The sequence below is a fragment of the Rissa tridactyla genome, chromosome 2, assembly GCF_028500815.1.
Source record: "Rissa tridactyla isolate bRisTri1 chromosome 2, bRisTri1.patW.cur.20221130, whole genome shotgun sequence".
Lineage (NCBI taxonomy): Eukaryota > Metazoa > Chordata > Aves > Charadriiformes > Laridae > Rissa > Rissa tridactyla.
The window spans coordinates 24,396,564-24,411,862 of NC_071467.1; the positions used below are offsets into that span (position 1 = coordinate 24,396,564).

At 36.5% G+C, this 15,299-nt stretch overlaps 1 protein-coding gene across 12 annotated transcripts in view; it reads right to left on the reverse strand.

The window, feature by feature from the left end:
- Nucleotides 1-15,299, reverse strand: part of VPS13B (vacuolar protein sorting 13 homolog B) — a 480,344-nt gene that overhangs the window by 362,675 nt on the left and 102,370 nt on the right. For all 12 annotated transcript variants that reach the window (XR_008464637.1, XM_054189533.1, XM_054189532.1 and 9 more), the window contains exon 17: nt 9,772-9,956. Coding sequence is in view for 11 of the 12 variants with exons in the window: in XM_054189533.1 (XP_054045508.1) it covers nt 9,772-9,956 (185 nt within the window). In the remaining variant the exon portion in view is untranslated. The remainder of the gene's footprint in view (nt 1-9,771; nt 9,957-15,299) is intronic.

A 15,299-nucleotide genomic window follows, 5' to 3' on the forward strand; every position in this document is an offset into this window, starting at 1 on the left:
AGAACTAAAATGCCCCCACAAATGGAAAGTAATTATCCATGTCATTCCTTAGAGCTCATTAAATAAAAGTAATTTTGGAGCGTAATAGTACTTTGTAAACTATTAGTATTGTAGGCACTGTTATAATAAGTTGTTAGCAGCAGTCCGATATTCAGGATCTGCCACATGATTTCAATTTAGTGCAACTTTTATTTGATCAAGACTACACACATGACGTAAACTCACTGCTCAAGATCAACCTTTAATATTACATGTTTGCAAACAGAAAAAATCCTTCTACCACGTTTAATATTTCATAAAGGTGCTTATTCCTAAATCTATCTACTTCTGATTATACCTTGTGTTTTTTTTCCCTAAAGTAAAGATCACTACTACACAGCAAGCACATTTTTACTACAAGAAGTTCCGCCAAGGAAATTTTTTTATGTACTTATTTACTCATTTCATTCACAATCCCTAATAATCTATTCCATTCGAAATTTCCTTGCTGATATTTCTTGCTTCATCAAGACCAAAACATCTAATTAGCCTGCTACTTTCCAAACTGCAAATTTTCTCATTCTGAATATCAAGGAGGAAGATATGCTGTAAGATGTTCCAATTTCTTTTAAAGTGATCCAAGTTGTTTCAGGATCAGAAAGCATTTTTATTAACTTTAACACTACAATAGCAAAAAAAAATATTGCCACATTGTTATTTGTTATAAACAAAACTACTTTCCCACACAGCATTACAAACAGAACCAACTACTTCAGACTGAATGAAATGTGCAACACAGTGATACAATACAATCTTTTCTCATTACCTTTTTCTTCTTATATGCATAAACCTGAAGATACTGTGGTTTGTTTTTCCAGGAAAAGATCTTCAGTAAGAGTATAACATCTGTAAGTGACAATCTGTGTGGGAAAACCTACCTGGAACATTTTCTTCTGGATCTACAGTAAGTTTGGAGAAGGGTTAATTACCTAATTTAGTCACTACCTTTGTGCTCTTTTTTAATGCTTACAATATTTGGCACTTACACCTGAAAAAGTGGGGAAGATCCCCACACATCTTTCAACCATGTTGATACAGAAATTTAATACTTTTATTTAATCAACTGGAGGAAAAAAAAAAAAAGGGGAAGACATGGATGTATTATGGAGACATGAATGGCATAGAAAGGGATTCTTACACCAAACCGAACTGGATGCTGGAATTTAATAGCTGATGTATTATTTTAATGCACATACAAGGCATTCACTTGAACAGTACAGAACCATGAGAAGGGGGAAGATTGTGTGTATGAAAATATTATACCTCACCTATACAGTCTAAGTTAAGGATCTGCTATTATTTGTTTACGGGGGGGGCGGTATTTGTTTGTTTTATGTTCAATCCAACAGTGACATTTTGAAGCAGCACTACAGAATGTGATAGCACACATTTAAGATTTTTAAATAGCAACTACTAAACCCTGAAAAATTAAACTTATGAACAAAACCCTATAACAGGCAGTTTCAGCAGCCCACAACAGCTCTGTTTACATTTTAAGACAAAAGGATGTCCCACGAAACCATAAACAGAAAGTACTATAAAATTAGTAGACATAAATTATTGATCATTTGTGTTGTATCACCTGTATGCATTTGCATTTCCTTCTCCGAATATCTCACTATATCACAGAATCACAGAATGGTTGGGGTTGGAAGGAACCTTAAAGATCACGCAGTTCCACCCCCCCTACCATGGGCAGGGACACCTCCCACTAGACCAGGCTGCTCAAAGCCCCATCCAGCCTGGCCTTGAACACTTCCAGGGATGCGGCATCCACAGCCTCCCTGGGCAACCTGTTCCGGAGCCTCACCACCCTCACAGTAAGGAATTTCTTCCCAATATCTAATCTAAATCTCCCCTCTTTCAATCTAAAACCATTACCCTTTGTCCTATCACTCCCCATCTCTCCTGTAGGCCCCCTTTAGGTACTGGAAGGGTGCTATATAGTCTCCCTGGAGCCTTCTCTTCTCCAGGCTGAACAACCCCAACTCTCTCAGCCTGTCCTCACAGGAGAGGTGCTCCAGCCCTCTGATTGTTTCATGGCCCTCCTCCGGACTTGCTCCAACAGGTCTGCGTCCTTCCTATGTTGGGGGCCCCAGAGTAGGATGTAGTAGTACTCCAGTGGGGTCTCACAAGAGTGGAACAGATGGTCAGAATCACCTCCCTCAACCTGCTGGCCACATTTCTTTTGATGTGGTCAAGGCTTTCTAGGCTGCAAGCAGACATTTCTGGGTCATGCTGAGCGTCTCATTTGCCAACACCCCCTAGTCCTTCTCCTCAAGGCTGCTCTCAATCTATTCTCCACCCAACCTGTATTTGTGCTTGGGATTGCCGCAACCCACATGCAGGATCTTGCACTTGGACTTGTTGAACCTTATGAGGTTCACATGGGCCCACTTCTCGAGCTTGTCCAGGTCCTTCTGAATGGCATCCCTTCATAGCAGTGCACAGCAGGAGGACGAAAGACAATGGTCATATATTGAAACAAGAAAGATTCTGCTTCGATAGGAGGAAAAACTCCCACCATCAGAACCATCAAGCAGTGGTACAGGTTGCATAGAGAGGTAGAGTGTTCTTATCCTTGGATATTTCCAAGGCCTGACTGGATAAAGCCCTAAGAGAACTTGGTCTAATCCCATAACTGACCATAACCGACCATAACCATAGCAGAAGATTGGACTAGAGACTTCCTGCAGTCCCTTCCAACTTGAATTTTCTGATGACCCTATTATTTTTTGCCAGGGGCAAAGAAATAGTCTTCTTTTGCTCGTCTGAAAAGCACTGTTCAGCAACTGGTAGCATGACTGTTGCATGGTAGCACTTCTGTTGCAGGACCTCCGCCTGCACCTTCTTCTTGAAACACGAGCACCAAAAGACCACCATGGCCTTCTCATTCATGCTTTTTTCTTGTATCAGCAACCACTGATGGCTTCCTGATTCACTCTAAATTTGACAACAACTTCTCTAGGTCTCCCCCCGTCCCCCCCCCCCCCCAAAAAAAAAAAAATCTTTCCTTCTCTTATCTCTGGAGATTTATTGTGTCTGCTCTGAGCTCTTCTCATAAATTTTCCAGTTCCTATTATGCAGCCAATTCACAATTTATGTTCTTCCCAGTCATCTTGTCATAACGCTGAACACCAGTAGCTTAGTCTCAACGTGCTCTATTGCTCTTAGAAAAGAGGCTACTACCTCAGCCTCCCTGTTGAGTTTTTCACCTGATGCAGTAACATGATGGCTAAAACAAGGCAAAAAGGCAGCCTACCTCCCTGCTGTCCAAACACACCTTTCTTAATAGAACAAGAAATAACATAAAGCTAACAGCTGAACAAACAAAACAGGTGCTCTCAGTCACAGCTTCCATTGCTATTTGTGCAAATAAACTACAGGCTCTGGAGGAAGGGCACTATTTATAGCTCTAAGCTTAGGTGTCTTGTTTTTGGTAGCCCACCAACGTACTCAATGAGAGTTCGCTGTTAATTTCAAAATACATGCTGAACTGAGCTCTCCTGCAATTCTGAAACACAATTCAACTGAAGCAGCTTATATACATTTAAGTGTATCTATAGATTTCATGTTTATACTTAATTCATTTCACAAACAATTGATTTTTTTCAGCTTTTCTTTTCCTCCTTGACTGTGCTGTTGACACTATATATATATATTTACTTTCACCACAACAGATGTTTAAAAAGTCTCAAGTGGATTTTAAGTACGTTAGATTCTTTAGCACAACGTTATAAATCAGAGTTAAGCTTGTATGAATGCCTTAAGTATGCCTACCACTATTCTTTCATCAGAATGCTGTATTTTTCAATTGCAAAGCTTATTAGTGTATATTAATTAGACTGGAAAAAATAAAAAGGCAATTATAATTACTGGTTTACATGCTTACATCATATATTAGTTCCTCATTTCAGGGCACTACAGAATCATTTCTTCAGGCAGCGTATTTATTAAGAAGAAATTCAAAAAGCTAAACCCCACCGATTACATATTACAGTGATAAAATGTCTCACCTATCCCATGTCCAATATAAGTCAGTTCATGATTTAAGAATACCACTGAAAATATCTACAATAAGAGGAAATAAAAGATTATACACAACTATGTTAAGCTCAAATAATTAAGATAAAGAACAAGTTGCGCCCAGGTTGCTTATCAACACTCCGTTTCCATCTGAAATTAGAGTCAATAATCTGCCAGACTTTCACAGAAATGTACAATGTATAAAAATAATACTATTTACACATTGCATTCAGAAGCCTACATGAAGGATGAGGACACAAGTGGGTACAATCACCCCTGCAACTGTTTTATACTGTGCAAGTTTCATACAGCTGTGTCCTGCCACTCCTAAGCAATTACTTAAGAGAATACACTCTTACACTTCGATTTTAAACAGAAAGTTTAAGTTATACTCCTCAAAATGTACGCCAAAACTGGCCATGTTATGTGGAACCGAGATTAAATGCCAATATGCTGCAAGGAAGCGATTAGAGCTTAACAATGTGCATTACCACAAAACTTCCAAATGTTGGGCTTTCGCTGGGTTTTGTGATTTGGGGTTTTGGTGGCAGGGGAGCAGGTAAGAGGAAAAAAGTAGTTTTAAAAGCAGAGGTATTAGAAAGGCAAGTCACTCATTTCAGTCTTTTTCCTAGGTGGTTAAAAGAACTATGCAGCAGCTCCACAACCCTTTTTTATACGTACACCTGGGAAGAATACTGAATCCTGTTACTTTCCTCAGTGTTACCCTGATGTGGTTTAGACCAGATGTTTAAATGTTACAGTATGTACATTTTCTTCTCTTCTTCCAAGGCAAAAGCAAAATAGGAGGAATATTTGACTTCACTCCACAAGAGACCTATTTAATAGTTTGGCGGTTATGTAAGTAAAGGTAGCTTGGCTAAGTCAATGTTGACGACATACAGAACGACATGATCCTAATGAGTTGGAAAATATTGGCTCTCATGAGATTCAACCAGATGCTACCGCGCTGAGAAAGCTACTGTATTATTGAATTTCATTTTTATGAGGTAAAATTTATTATTCAACCATTAAGGTATCCCACATGAAATCTTGCATAAAATAGTTTTACAGTTACTTTCTGGAAAGTAGATTTTATTTTAACTTTAAAACATCATTTACATGAGGGATTCAAATGCCTATTTGATCACCTTCAACAGAGAAACGTAAGGTCTGCAAGCAATTTTCCCAAAAATACCAGATTAATGGAACCGAACTGTCAACAAAATAATGAACTACCTGAATAGGACAAGGAAAAAGTGGTAGCAAGTTCCAGTTTTCCAGAGTAAACTAAAGCCATGTGTGACTGTGTATGTTTTCTTGGCAGGCTGAAATGGTTAGTAACTGAGTGCTTCAGGTACCTACTTACAAATAATGAAAAAATACACAGTAAAATTACTCCACAGGATTAATTACACTCTACCTTTGAGAGATCTTAACTGCCGTTATTTTCCTAAAATTTTGGTATTTGGTACCCTTATTTTTGTAAAAAAAAATATTGTATAACAGTAACTGTAAAAGAATTTTATTAACATCAATACATCTACTTGCAAAAATGTAGAAAGCATGATGCATTTCAGATCCGTGTTTGTTTCCACATTTATAGTGGATGAAATGCAAAATTGGGATGTTACACAAGCACGTGCAAGCATAAGAACCAACTTATTATTTAACTAACATGAAACATACTATTGTGCTTATATACCAAAATGATTATAAAATAAAACCAAAACACAAACATAAATTTCCAAAGAGCTATGTGTGAGTTGAAGATCGCTTTCATTCTTTTTTTGCCTATTTTAGATGTAATACATTATCAAAAAGTTAATAATGTCTTTTTCTTGACCCATGAAATAGAGCAAACAGTTGTTTGCAGCTGTTTTATTTACCTATTTCTTATTTTGCATTGTCACTTTGTATTCCCATCTATTATTTTAAGTTTCCTATTCTTTTTGTTCTTGCACAACTCCTATATTAGGCAGTATGAATCTTTTTTATAATTGTTAATGGTAAAGCTTATTCATTCAAGAAATAAGTTTCATTGTCTTTATCTCAATTTTTTTAATTGTCTTGGCTTCTCTGAACCCCAAAAATACCAGTTGACATTTGAGAAGAACCTTTGCCAAGTAGGCATTTAAAACTATGGATTACGAAAGCGCTAAGGTGTCACTGCAATGAAGGGAGTTAGGCGCTTTCAAAAATCTCATTGAGCCATTTCCTCTACCTTTAAATTCCAAATTGGTTATAATTAAAAATCTGCTTTTGGCAGAATTAATCTCAAGCTAAGGAAGGCATATCATCTAAACATATTTACAACAAATATCTAGTGTAAAAACCACATATCCTTCTTGAAATACTCATTTTACCCATCCTCCACAAGTTCTGAGCTCAATCAGCTAGTCACAGTACTGTACACAGGTTTTTACCAGTAGTTTTAAGATAACAGACCTTATAATATGTATGAAAAACACAAATTTTAAGTAGTACAGGCACCTCATTCTTAAATTCTGTCACAAACCAAACACATACAACTTTGCTTTCAAGACTTCAAAATTTTTTTTTCCCCAGACGGCTTGCCTTTGGACAAGTTAATCAAAAGAGAAACTCCCAACCTATCTGATGAAGACAGCAAGTCTAATACACAACAAACTATCAAATACTGGAGGAAACTGTTTTTCTCCTAGTAGAAAAAGTTTCTGGAGAGCAGGGGGACAAAGGTAGGTGGGGGACATAAGAGTGTTAATCTTCAAGGAATTTTCCCTCCCTGGTAATTCCATGAATCTATTTCCGAAAAAGAATTTGTACAGGAAAGAGCCTGAGAGTTTGTTCTGAATCCTTACATCACCTTCAGCCTAAATTAGTTTTTAAGGAAGTTTTGGAGCAGAAGCACACAGAAGCACAATTTCAGTGATGCACTTTTAAAACTGGAGGAGATGGCTGTGTTGGGAAAAGCGTCCAATACAACTAGGGACCATAATTCCTGCTAAAAAAAGATCTATGAGGATCCAACGGCTCGTGGTATCACTTTTGAGTTCAAGTAATACTGAAGTAAAGACATAAGGAGCTCAGCAACAACTGTTTCAGCCCAATAGCCCTCTCTTCAATACCACACAAAAAGTGGCAATACAGATATAGGCAGTTGAGAAAGATGCAGGCTATATAAATAAGTGGGAAACATATCTGAGACTAGCTATGTGCAAGTAGTAAACTATAGAAGAAAAATTTGAAGTCTCAGTATATTTTCAAAATTCCTCGAGTAATTTCTAGAGGAGGGCACAGTTTTTCGAAGGACAAAAAGGTATGGTTTTGTATCAAGAACATGTAAAATCCTGTGATCCAGACCGCAAGCAGGCAGATTTGCTGGAAATCTCATCAGACCATTAAAAATAGGAAGACAAACTACATAAGCTCTTTCTTCTTTTTTGAGAATAACGTCATGTCTTGGGAGGGCTTTTTTATTTCTTTTTAACAGGGGGATAAGAATCTAGATAGAGACATAGCTTTTGTCCTGATATATTTCTAATTATTTAGAAAGATGTCTTTTAAAAGTTTGAAAATGTAAAGGTGAAGATAGTTTGGGCAACAGTACTCATGAAATTCAGTTTATGATTCTTGTAACAGCAGAATGAAAGCAATGAATTTCAAGAAAGAGATCTGCTGGAAAATAGGATAAAGTGAAGGTAAGGAGATCTTTAATCGTATTGTTAATTTTTCCTGCAAGAACACTACAATTTCATAGAAACAAAATCAGAAAAAGCCAAGGAATAATGGGAAAGAGCTATGAAAGAAAATACAGCAAGTGTGTTTATACTTGCATTATTCACACAAAATTGATCAAAGAAACATTTATCCACAACACCAGAAGGATGGAAATCTATTTTCTTCAAGTACTTGTGTAGCACTCCTATGCATAGCTAAAAATGAGCTGTGACCAGATGTAAAACACAATACCATTGACAAAAAGGCTGATATTTCTGTGATATGTTAGGTTATACCATAAAAGCTCACCTGTACACCCACAAAGATGCTCAGAGATACAATGGCAGTACGGGGAGCCCAAATAATACCCTGCCAGGCTACCCCCAGGCCCACCACAGGAGGCATCAGCCCATAAATGCCAATCTGCACAAGCCCAGAGCAGCATGGGGACATGCAAAGCAGGTGGGAACCCAAATCAAGGACTCCCAAGGAACATTCATCAGCTGTTGTTTTATGTTGGAAAAACTAAGCTGAATCTTAGTAAAAAAAAATATCAGCAATTAAGGCAAAAGAGTAGACAGCAATCATTTCATAGCCTTGAACTCAAAGCTGCCTTCATCTAGTTAACGCGAAGTACAACTACAGAAGTATAAAACTTACCAGGTCAAGCGATAAGCCATGAACAAGAGAAGATCAAAACAAGTGTACTATACTGTTCATTTACTTTATTGTAAGTACTTAAAATGTGTGCCCCAAATTTGTATTCTGCATTGTTAGCACGGTTGTATCACAGTTCATTGAACTGAAGGACTGAAACATGTTAAATGATGCATCAGGTTAGTTTGCAACTGTGCAAACCCTAAGGCCAACTAAAATCATCAAATGACTGTATTTTCACATTTTTGAGGTGTGGACTGTAAACGTGCTGCCTTCAGAAGTACCAGTAGGCGAAAATAAAACCTCAGAACCTCATCCTTAGGTGACCCACACAGAATCAAGGAATCAAGGAATTTTGGGAAAGAAGGAAAAACTAAGCCCTTAAAACAGTTATTCCAAGGGTTACACACCTGAAAATACAACAGTCCTTTTGCACCTGATCAACACAGATTTAGCTTTAAAAAACAACAGGACTGAAAAAGGAAAATAGGAGTAAGAAAAATAGCACTGATAAAGGCTTCCATTCTAGCCTAATTTACCCTTCTGCTTCCAGTCATGACTTACTACATCTGAATCATTCCTAACACATTCTCCAAGACTGATAATGATGGAAATTCCAAAATATCTCAATTATTCTTATGTGTTTATTTGCAACAGATGAACAATATTGGGTCTAAATGATTCTAGCCTGCACAGAAATATAAAGGAGAAAAAAAATACATATTCTCTTCTTCTGAATGACCTTTATGCACTTGAAGACTGTGGTCTCCTCTGTAAGCTAGTCAAAATTCTTAATTTACTCCCAAAATCCATGGGTGTTTTGCAAAAGGATGACAGGTCATCAACTGCATTGTTTATATCATCATCACTGAGACTTGCATATCTGCAGCAGTTTCACAACAGTTAAGTAACATTTATTTATGAAACTGGATGAGAAACACCTGCAGCCCTTTAAAAATATTCAATGTATGCCATTGATGAATAAAGCCCTTAATAATCCAGTATTTTTTATTTCCTCCAACAGCTTCACCTCTGAATGATCTTAAGTTACAACACTGCACCATGTAAGGTAAGCAAGGGTGGATGTTTCAGATGAGGGAAGCATGGAAAAATTATCCTGTACAGGAAAATTAAATGCATCCAGAAATTGGTGCCAAGGAGTGAAGCTTGGTGGCTTAGCTTACATCCTGGATTTTAAGCATAACCTATAAATACCCATATACACACAAATAACATTCTGTCTGTTAACTACTATAAGTAAAAACCTGGATTTAAAGGATATCGTTGTAGGCACATTCACTAGCTGTGCTCTGTACCATAATAAATACTTAACCAAAAGCACCACATATTTACCTGAAGTTTGGAAAACCTCATTCAGTAAAGCTTCATTTACCACCACCGAACTGACATTTCCAGCAGGATGACACCAGCTCTGATAAATAGTTTGAAGAAGAAGGGTTTGAGCTCTAGTTGCTTGAACTGTCAAATTAGGAAGCTCAAATATGCATTCTGTTAGTGGGACATGAGCTCGCTTGGTCCTGTTTAAAATAGATGGGAAAAGAAAAAAAAAAAAAGGGAAATCATTACTTTGGTGCATAAAAATAACAATTTAAAACCTTAGTCACAGAATACTAGACTGTAAGCTGTTAGTTTGTAAGGCTGCAGCTGTGTGCCTGTTAAATTTCTTCTTGTAAGAGCTGATTCTACTTATACTGAACTTCACCCTAACTAGGACTTGCGTTACATGATTTAGCTACATTTCCCTCCAAAACATCAGAGAAAAAAAAAAATCATATTTTTATCTATCTCTTGGTTTAAATATTTAATAAAAGCCATTCCAAGTGTTCCCTCCAAAATAGGAGCTACTCATAAAATTGTGCAGCTATTAAAAACACTGAAGAAATCTGTTCAAAAATTGAATTTTCTGAAAATTTTTTATTTAAAAGTTTACAGTGTATCACCAAATGAGATATGTCCAGTGATCCAAAAAAACCCACACAGACAATATACATACAAGAAAATACAAAGAGCCCCACATTCCATATTTCTCCTCACATTCGGCTGACATAGAGCTCATTAAGTGATTCTAGTATTTTTTCAATGCCTTTTATCTTATAATTGGTGAAGAGGAACAGACAGGGAAAAGCATTAGGAGGGTAGTGCAAGGTAAAGGACTTTTTGTTTGGAAATAACTTCTTCTGTGTCAATACAATCCACTATCAACAAGAAGGCTCTACCACCACTACAGCAAAGTCAGTAAGTAATTTTTTCTTCCCAATATATACACTATTACCCGAAATTAAGCAACAGATTGATTTGCTACATTCAACAAAAACTGCAAAGGTTCTTTAATATTCTCTTTTTGGAGCCTTTTCCTGCAGCATAATTACCACATTATTATTCTTGCCCTAATCACCTCTTGCTACATGACTGAAATGTACTTTTTGCACTATTTAGCATTATTTTCTCTCATGTCCCCAGAATATAACCACTGATGCACAGATTAGCTCGTTCTGGAGAATCTCCTCCATTAGAAGATTTTAGGGACAAGCCTAAAACCACACTAAACGCGGGGTAATTCCCACAGTAATGTGGGAATTAGAACCTCAACTGAGGGAAAGCTGCTGAAGCTGCTCACACAATCCCTTAGCCCAGAAAAAAAGCATCCATTACCAAAACGTTCAAGGGACTGAAAATGTAAAGACATTCTCTCACGGACACTGAACGGCTCTTCAGATTAGCTAAATCAAAACCTTCCAAGGAACTGTCACAAGCAGTCACAATACACTGCATCTCCCCAAGAAAATGCTTGCAGCCGTATGACCTAACATACATGAGATCACACTAGCAGTAGAGACTCTGCAGAAGACTTCCATGAATGCAGGAACAGGCCATTCCTGATGCTCAGACTCTAAAATCTGTAACAGCATGAAGTGACACAGAATTCTGGCAATAAGAAGTAGACTTAGGCACATTCTGCACACGATTTGGAAAGTGGCCCTTTACCAAGAAAACTGAAGAAAAAAGCAGCACATCATCACTTCTCAGACCCCTGATCATTATCATCTAGATGAGGAAGCAGAATAGCAAAACATTTGCTAACACTTTTGGCCCATAAGCTGCAGATAAGGCCTGGGTGACATATGAAACATGGTTTGGAAACACGCGTTCTGAACACAAGACCTGTGCAGCACAGGAGGTCACCAAAGGGGTAAGAAATAGCTGTACGAAACTCCTGAAGCTCTTCCTGTCTCTCAGTTTGAAGTTCAAACACACCGCACACCTTTCCTGAAAATGTTCTTCTCCCAAAAAGTACAAACACCCCATGTGGCCATCTGAGAAAAGAATGCATCCAAATACATCTGAAATCTGTTGGTGCAACAAACCTGTTAAAAGAAACCGTTTTTGTCTAAACTTCAAAAAATAAGCTAGTTAACAAATGAGAACTACTTTAAGGAAAGACAAAACAAAAGCTGAAAATACCATTAGTATTAAGTCAGGCAAATCAAGAAAGATGCTGCCTGGTTTAAAAAAAAAGCAAAAACCAAAACACACAACACTGACTCAGACTGAGCACCAAAAGGAACTAACAGCCTGGAACATACTCTTGACAATTTCTACCACACAACACACATGAAAATCACTCTTGTGTGGACACTATTAGATAAAAAAAAATATCTCCTATTTCAGCTCCTCAAGTAGATATACATTCCACTGTGTAAATGTACATATAGCCATACAGTCACTAGAAGAAAAGCTCCAGATTCCATGAAAAGCGCAGGTGGAGACTGCAACACTGCGGCCTTTTCTAATGCTGTTCCCAAGTTAGAATTTGAACTTGCTTTCCTAGAGCGTAAGTCCAAGTTCTGTAATTTATCAATTTGAGCAGAAAAGGTGTACATAAGTAAAAGACTATATAAGATCATTCTGTACTTCAAAAAATCCATCCCTGTAAAACAAAATGCTATATATATGCAATAAATAAAAAATTTATTTTAAAACTCAAGATTAAACAGACAGCGCAAACCATTTACTTTTATGTAGAAACAAAGTTGGAAAACTAGATATGGACATGACCAAAACTTTTGCGGGTATTACATGGAAAGAAGCATAATGCATGGTGATATCAATCAGAATGTTTCCTAGTATTCCTTTTTTTTTTTTCAAGCCATGTATTGTGATCTTTTATTATTTACCTCGTTGCAGAAGTGCACTGCAACATTTTTCCTTTCTGTCCTCTTCATTTCTATTCTTTTTCCTTTTGTTATCCTTTCAGATAACTCATATTTTCGACTTTTCCGTCTTATATCTGAATACTATTTTGCAGGATCAAAACCAGATATTTCAGAAAGAAGTACCTGAATATTTCAAAAGATGGGTTCCCTAATGTAAAATTGGGAAGGAAGGAAGAAAGAAGGTAGCAAACCTTTTTCAGAAAAATTCAGGGCAAACATGACTCCGCAATAATTTCATCTGAAAGAACACATTTGTATTAAATTCACGTATTTTAGAGGGAGGTCTGTGAAGAGCTGTGACAATCACAGCATACATTATGACAGTGGAAAAGATTTTGCTTTAAAAAGTTTGCCTATTCATTTAATACACATTACAGCTACTGTACTGAACTGTTCTAAATATAAAACTTAATTTTCACATAAAGTAGTCCCTTATGGGTAATAGCAGTATATGAAATTTTTTTAACAATATGCAAATTCTACACTTATTGTACTTTAGCAATCCCATAGGAATAAAGTCTACTGGTCCTTTTCAGATAACTTTGGAGGAATGGGAAGTTGAGGAAAATAAATCCTTTTTTTATAGAAAAAAAAAATCAAGGCGGGTGGGGAAAGCATTGTACCATGTGTGCAGCAAATGTTGCTTAAAGGAAATTTTAACTAGACCTGGCTAGTGATGAAAGTATATTTATAATTCAGGATTTATTATAATAGTTTTGAAACACAAATAATGCATTTAAAAGAACTTAAAATACAAGTTTGCTACCAAAATGCACCTGTTAATACAGAAAATCCATCATTAATAAGGTACCAAGTTTTATGACCCAAGAGATATATTCAAGCAATAAGTGAAAATACAAGTACAAATACGTTTTTCAGTAAACCAAGTCAGACCTGTGTTTCTATATTGTACCATTAAATTTGTATTAAGCAACTGAACGTGACTTCATATCAAAACTCATCACCGTATTAAAATGGTTATGGCACATAGTTGGAGTCTAAAACCATTATTTAAGCTGTACTTTAAAACTGTAACAACAATAGAAATAATTATTTCTCAAATCTTTACACTCAAGAGTTAAGATGCAGTTCTGAACATGTGTTCATTTAACTGAACAGGTTAAAAACCTACCAATTCAAACACTCTACTCTAGGGGAAAATAAATCCTAATGTAACTAGCAGGATAGGCTACTCATTAAAGCTGAACTTGGACAAGTTCCAGAATAAATTTAAGGAAATATGAACAAGCAAGTCTTGCTGTGTAGTGGCATGGAGTGAAAATGAATCTGTCCTAATTAAACGATTTTTAAATACACTTTGGTTGTACCCAGTTTGCTGACAAACTGTAATACAGACTTGCTGAAATATTTGGATAGATCTGGCATACCATTAAAGAAAATAGTTTTCTTCGCTGTTTTTGAATGAAAACATGAATTGGTCCTTATTATACACCATGCATCGGCACCGATATAAGCAATCCATGTAAGTTCACAGGCCTGCTATGAAATATTTTCAGTCTGTAGACTTCAGGAACAGCAACTCATTCTTTTAAAATCAACACCTCAGAGTGATTGAAAGAATATAGTGGTGAACAGCTGGCTCCAGAGGTTTATATAGAGTCCCCAACTGCAAACCTGGAACCCGCAAAATGTTTCCAAAAATTTAATTTTTGTTATTACTCATATCCTGTACAGTAAAATACGGTTAGTTCATTTTTTCCAAAATAACAAAACCAGTAACCTGCTACTAGAACCCAGCAACTGTGCCTTAGAATAACCTGAATGTAATTTAAATGCCTAAATAATTTCAGTCAGCATTTGCACACCCTTCCTCTTAGGCAAACAGAAAATGTATGCTGGTTTTGTATTTGACATGAACAAAGGCTTCATCTACATACCTACTTAATCCGATCTTTCATATCAACTTTAAGAAAATGACAATTTTGATCCTTTCTCAACATTTAAGCTACTATCATTGGGTAAGAGAAACAATGTCTAGCTAATTAATGACAAATATCAAAACTCCGAAGGGAGCATGCAGGGAGAAGAAAAAAGCGAAAGGAAGTTAAACACTACAGTCTTGGAATTATAATTTTTTTAAATGAAGGCTGAAGTCACTACTACTCACTATAAAAAAAACCAGTCATATCACACGTCTGCATACAGTAGCACAGTTTTTCAGACAGCAACATACAGTTATTTGTGCTAGAGGACCAAGTTAATTATCAAAAAAAAAAAAATTAAGCCTACTTTGGAACACTTCATTCCATAAATGAATGCTCTTCTGTAGTCTTCACTAACGGCTACCTGACATCTTATATCATCTCTTACACAGGTGAATTTTCAGCAGCTGCAGCTGCTTTTGCCTGTTATTTGCAGGAAACATGGCTAATCATTCAATTTATTACAAGGGAGAAAGCAGTGAACTTCACGACTCACCTATTTTTTTTTTCTTTTTCAGAATTTATAAATTAACTTTCTCTTCCTGAAAATTTTAGATATGGAATTAGGAGGGAACAACACAATTATTTCAAAACTGACTTCTGTGTAGTAGTTTTTTTAACATCAGTTACGGAACTAAAATTGTTAGTGATGAAAAATGTTTGCGAAGTGTTAATTCATATGCAAACTTCAGAAAAAAATTGA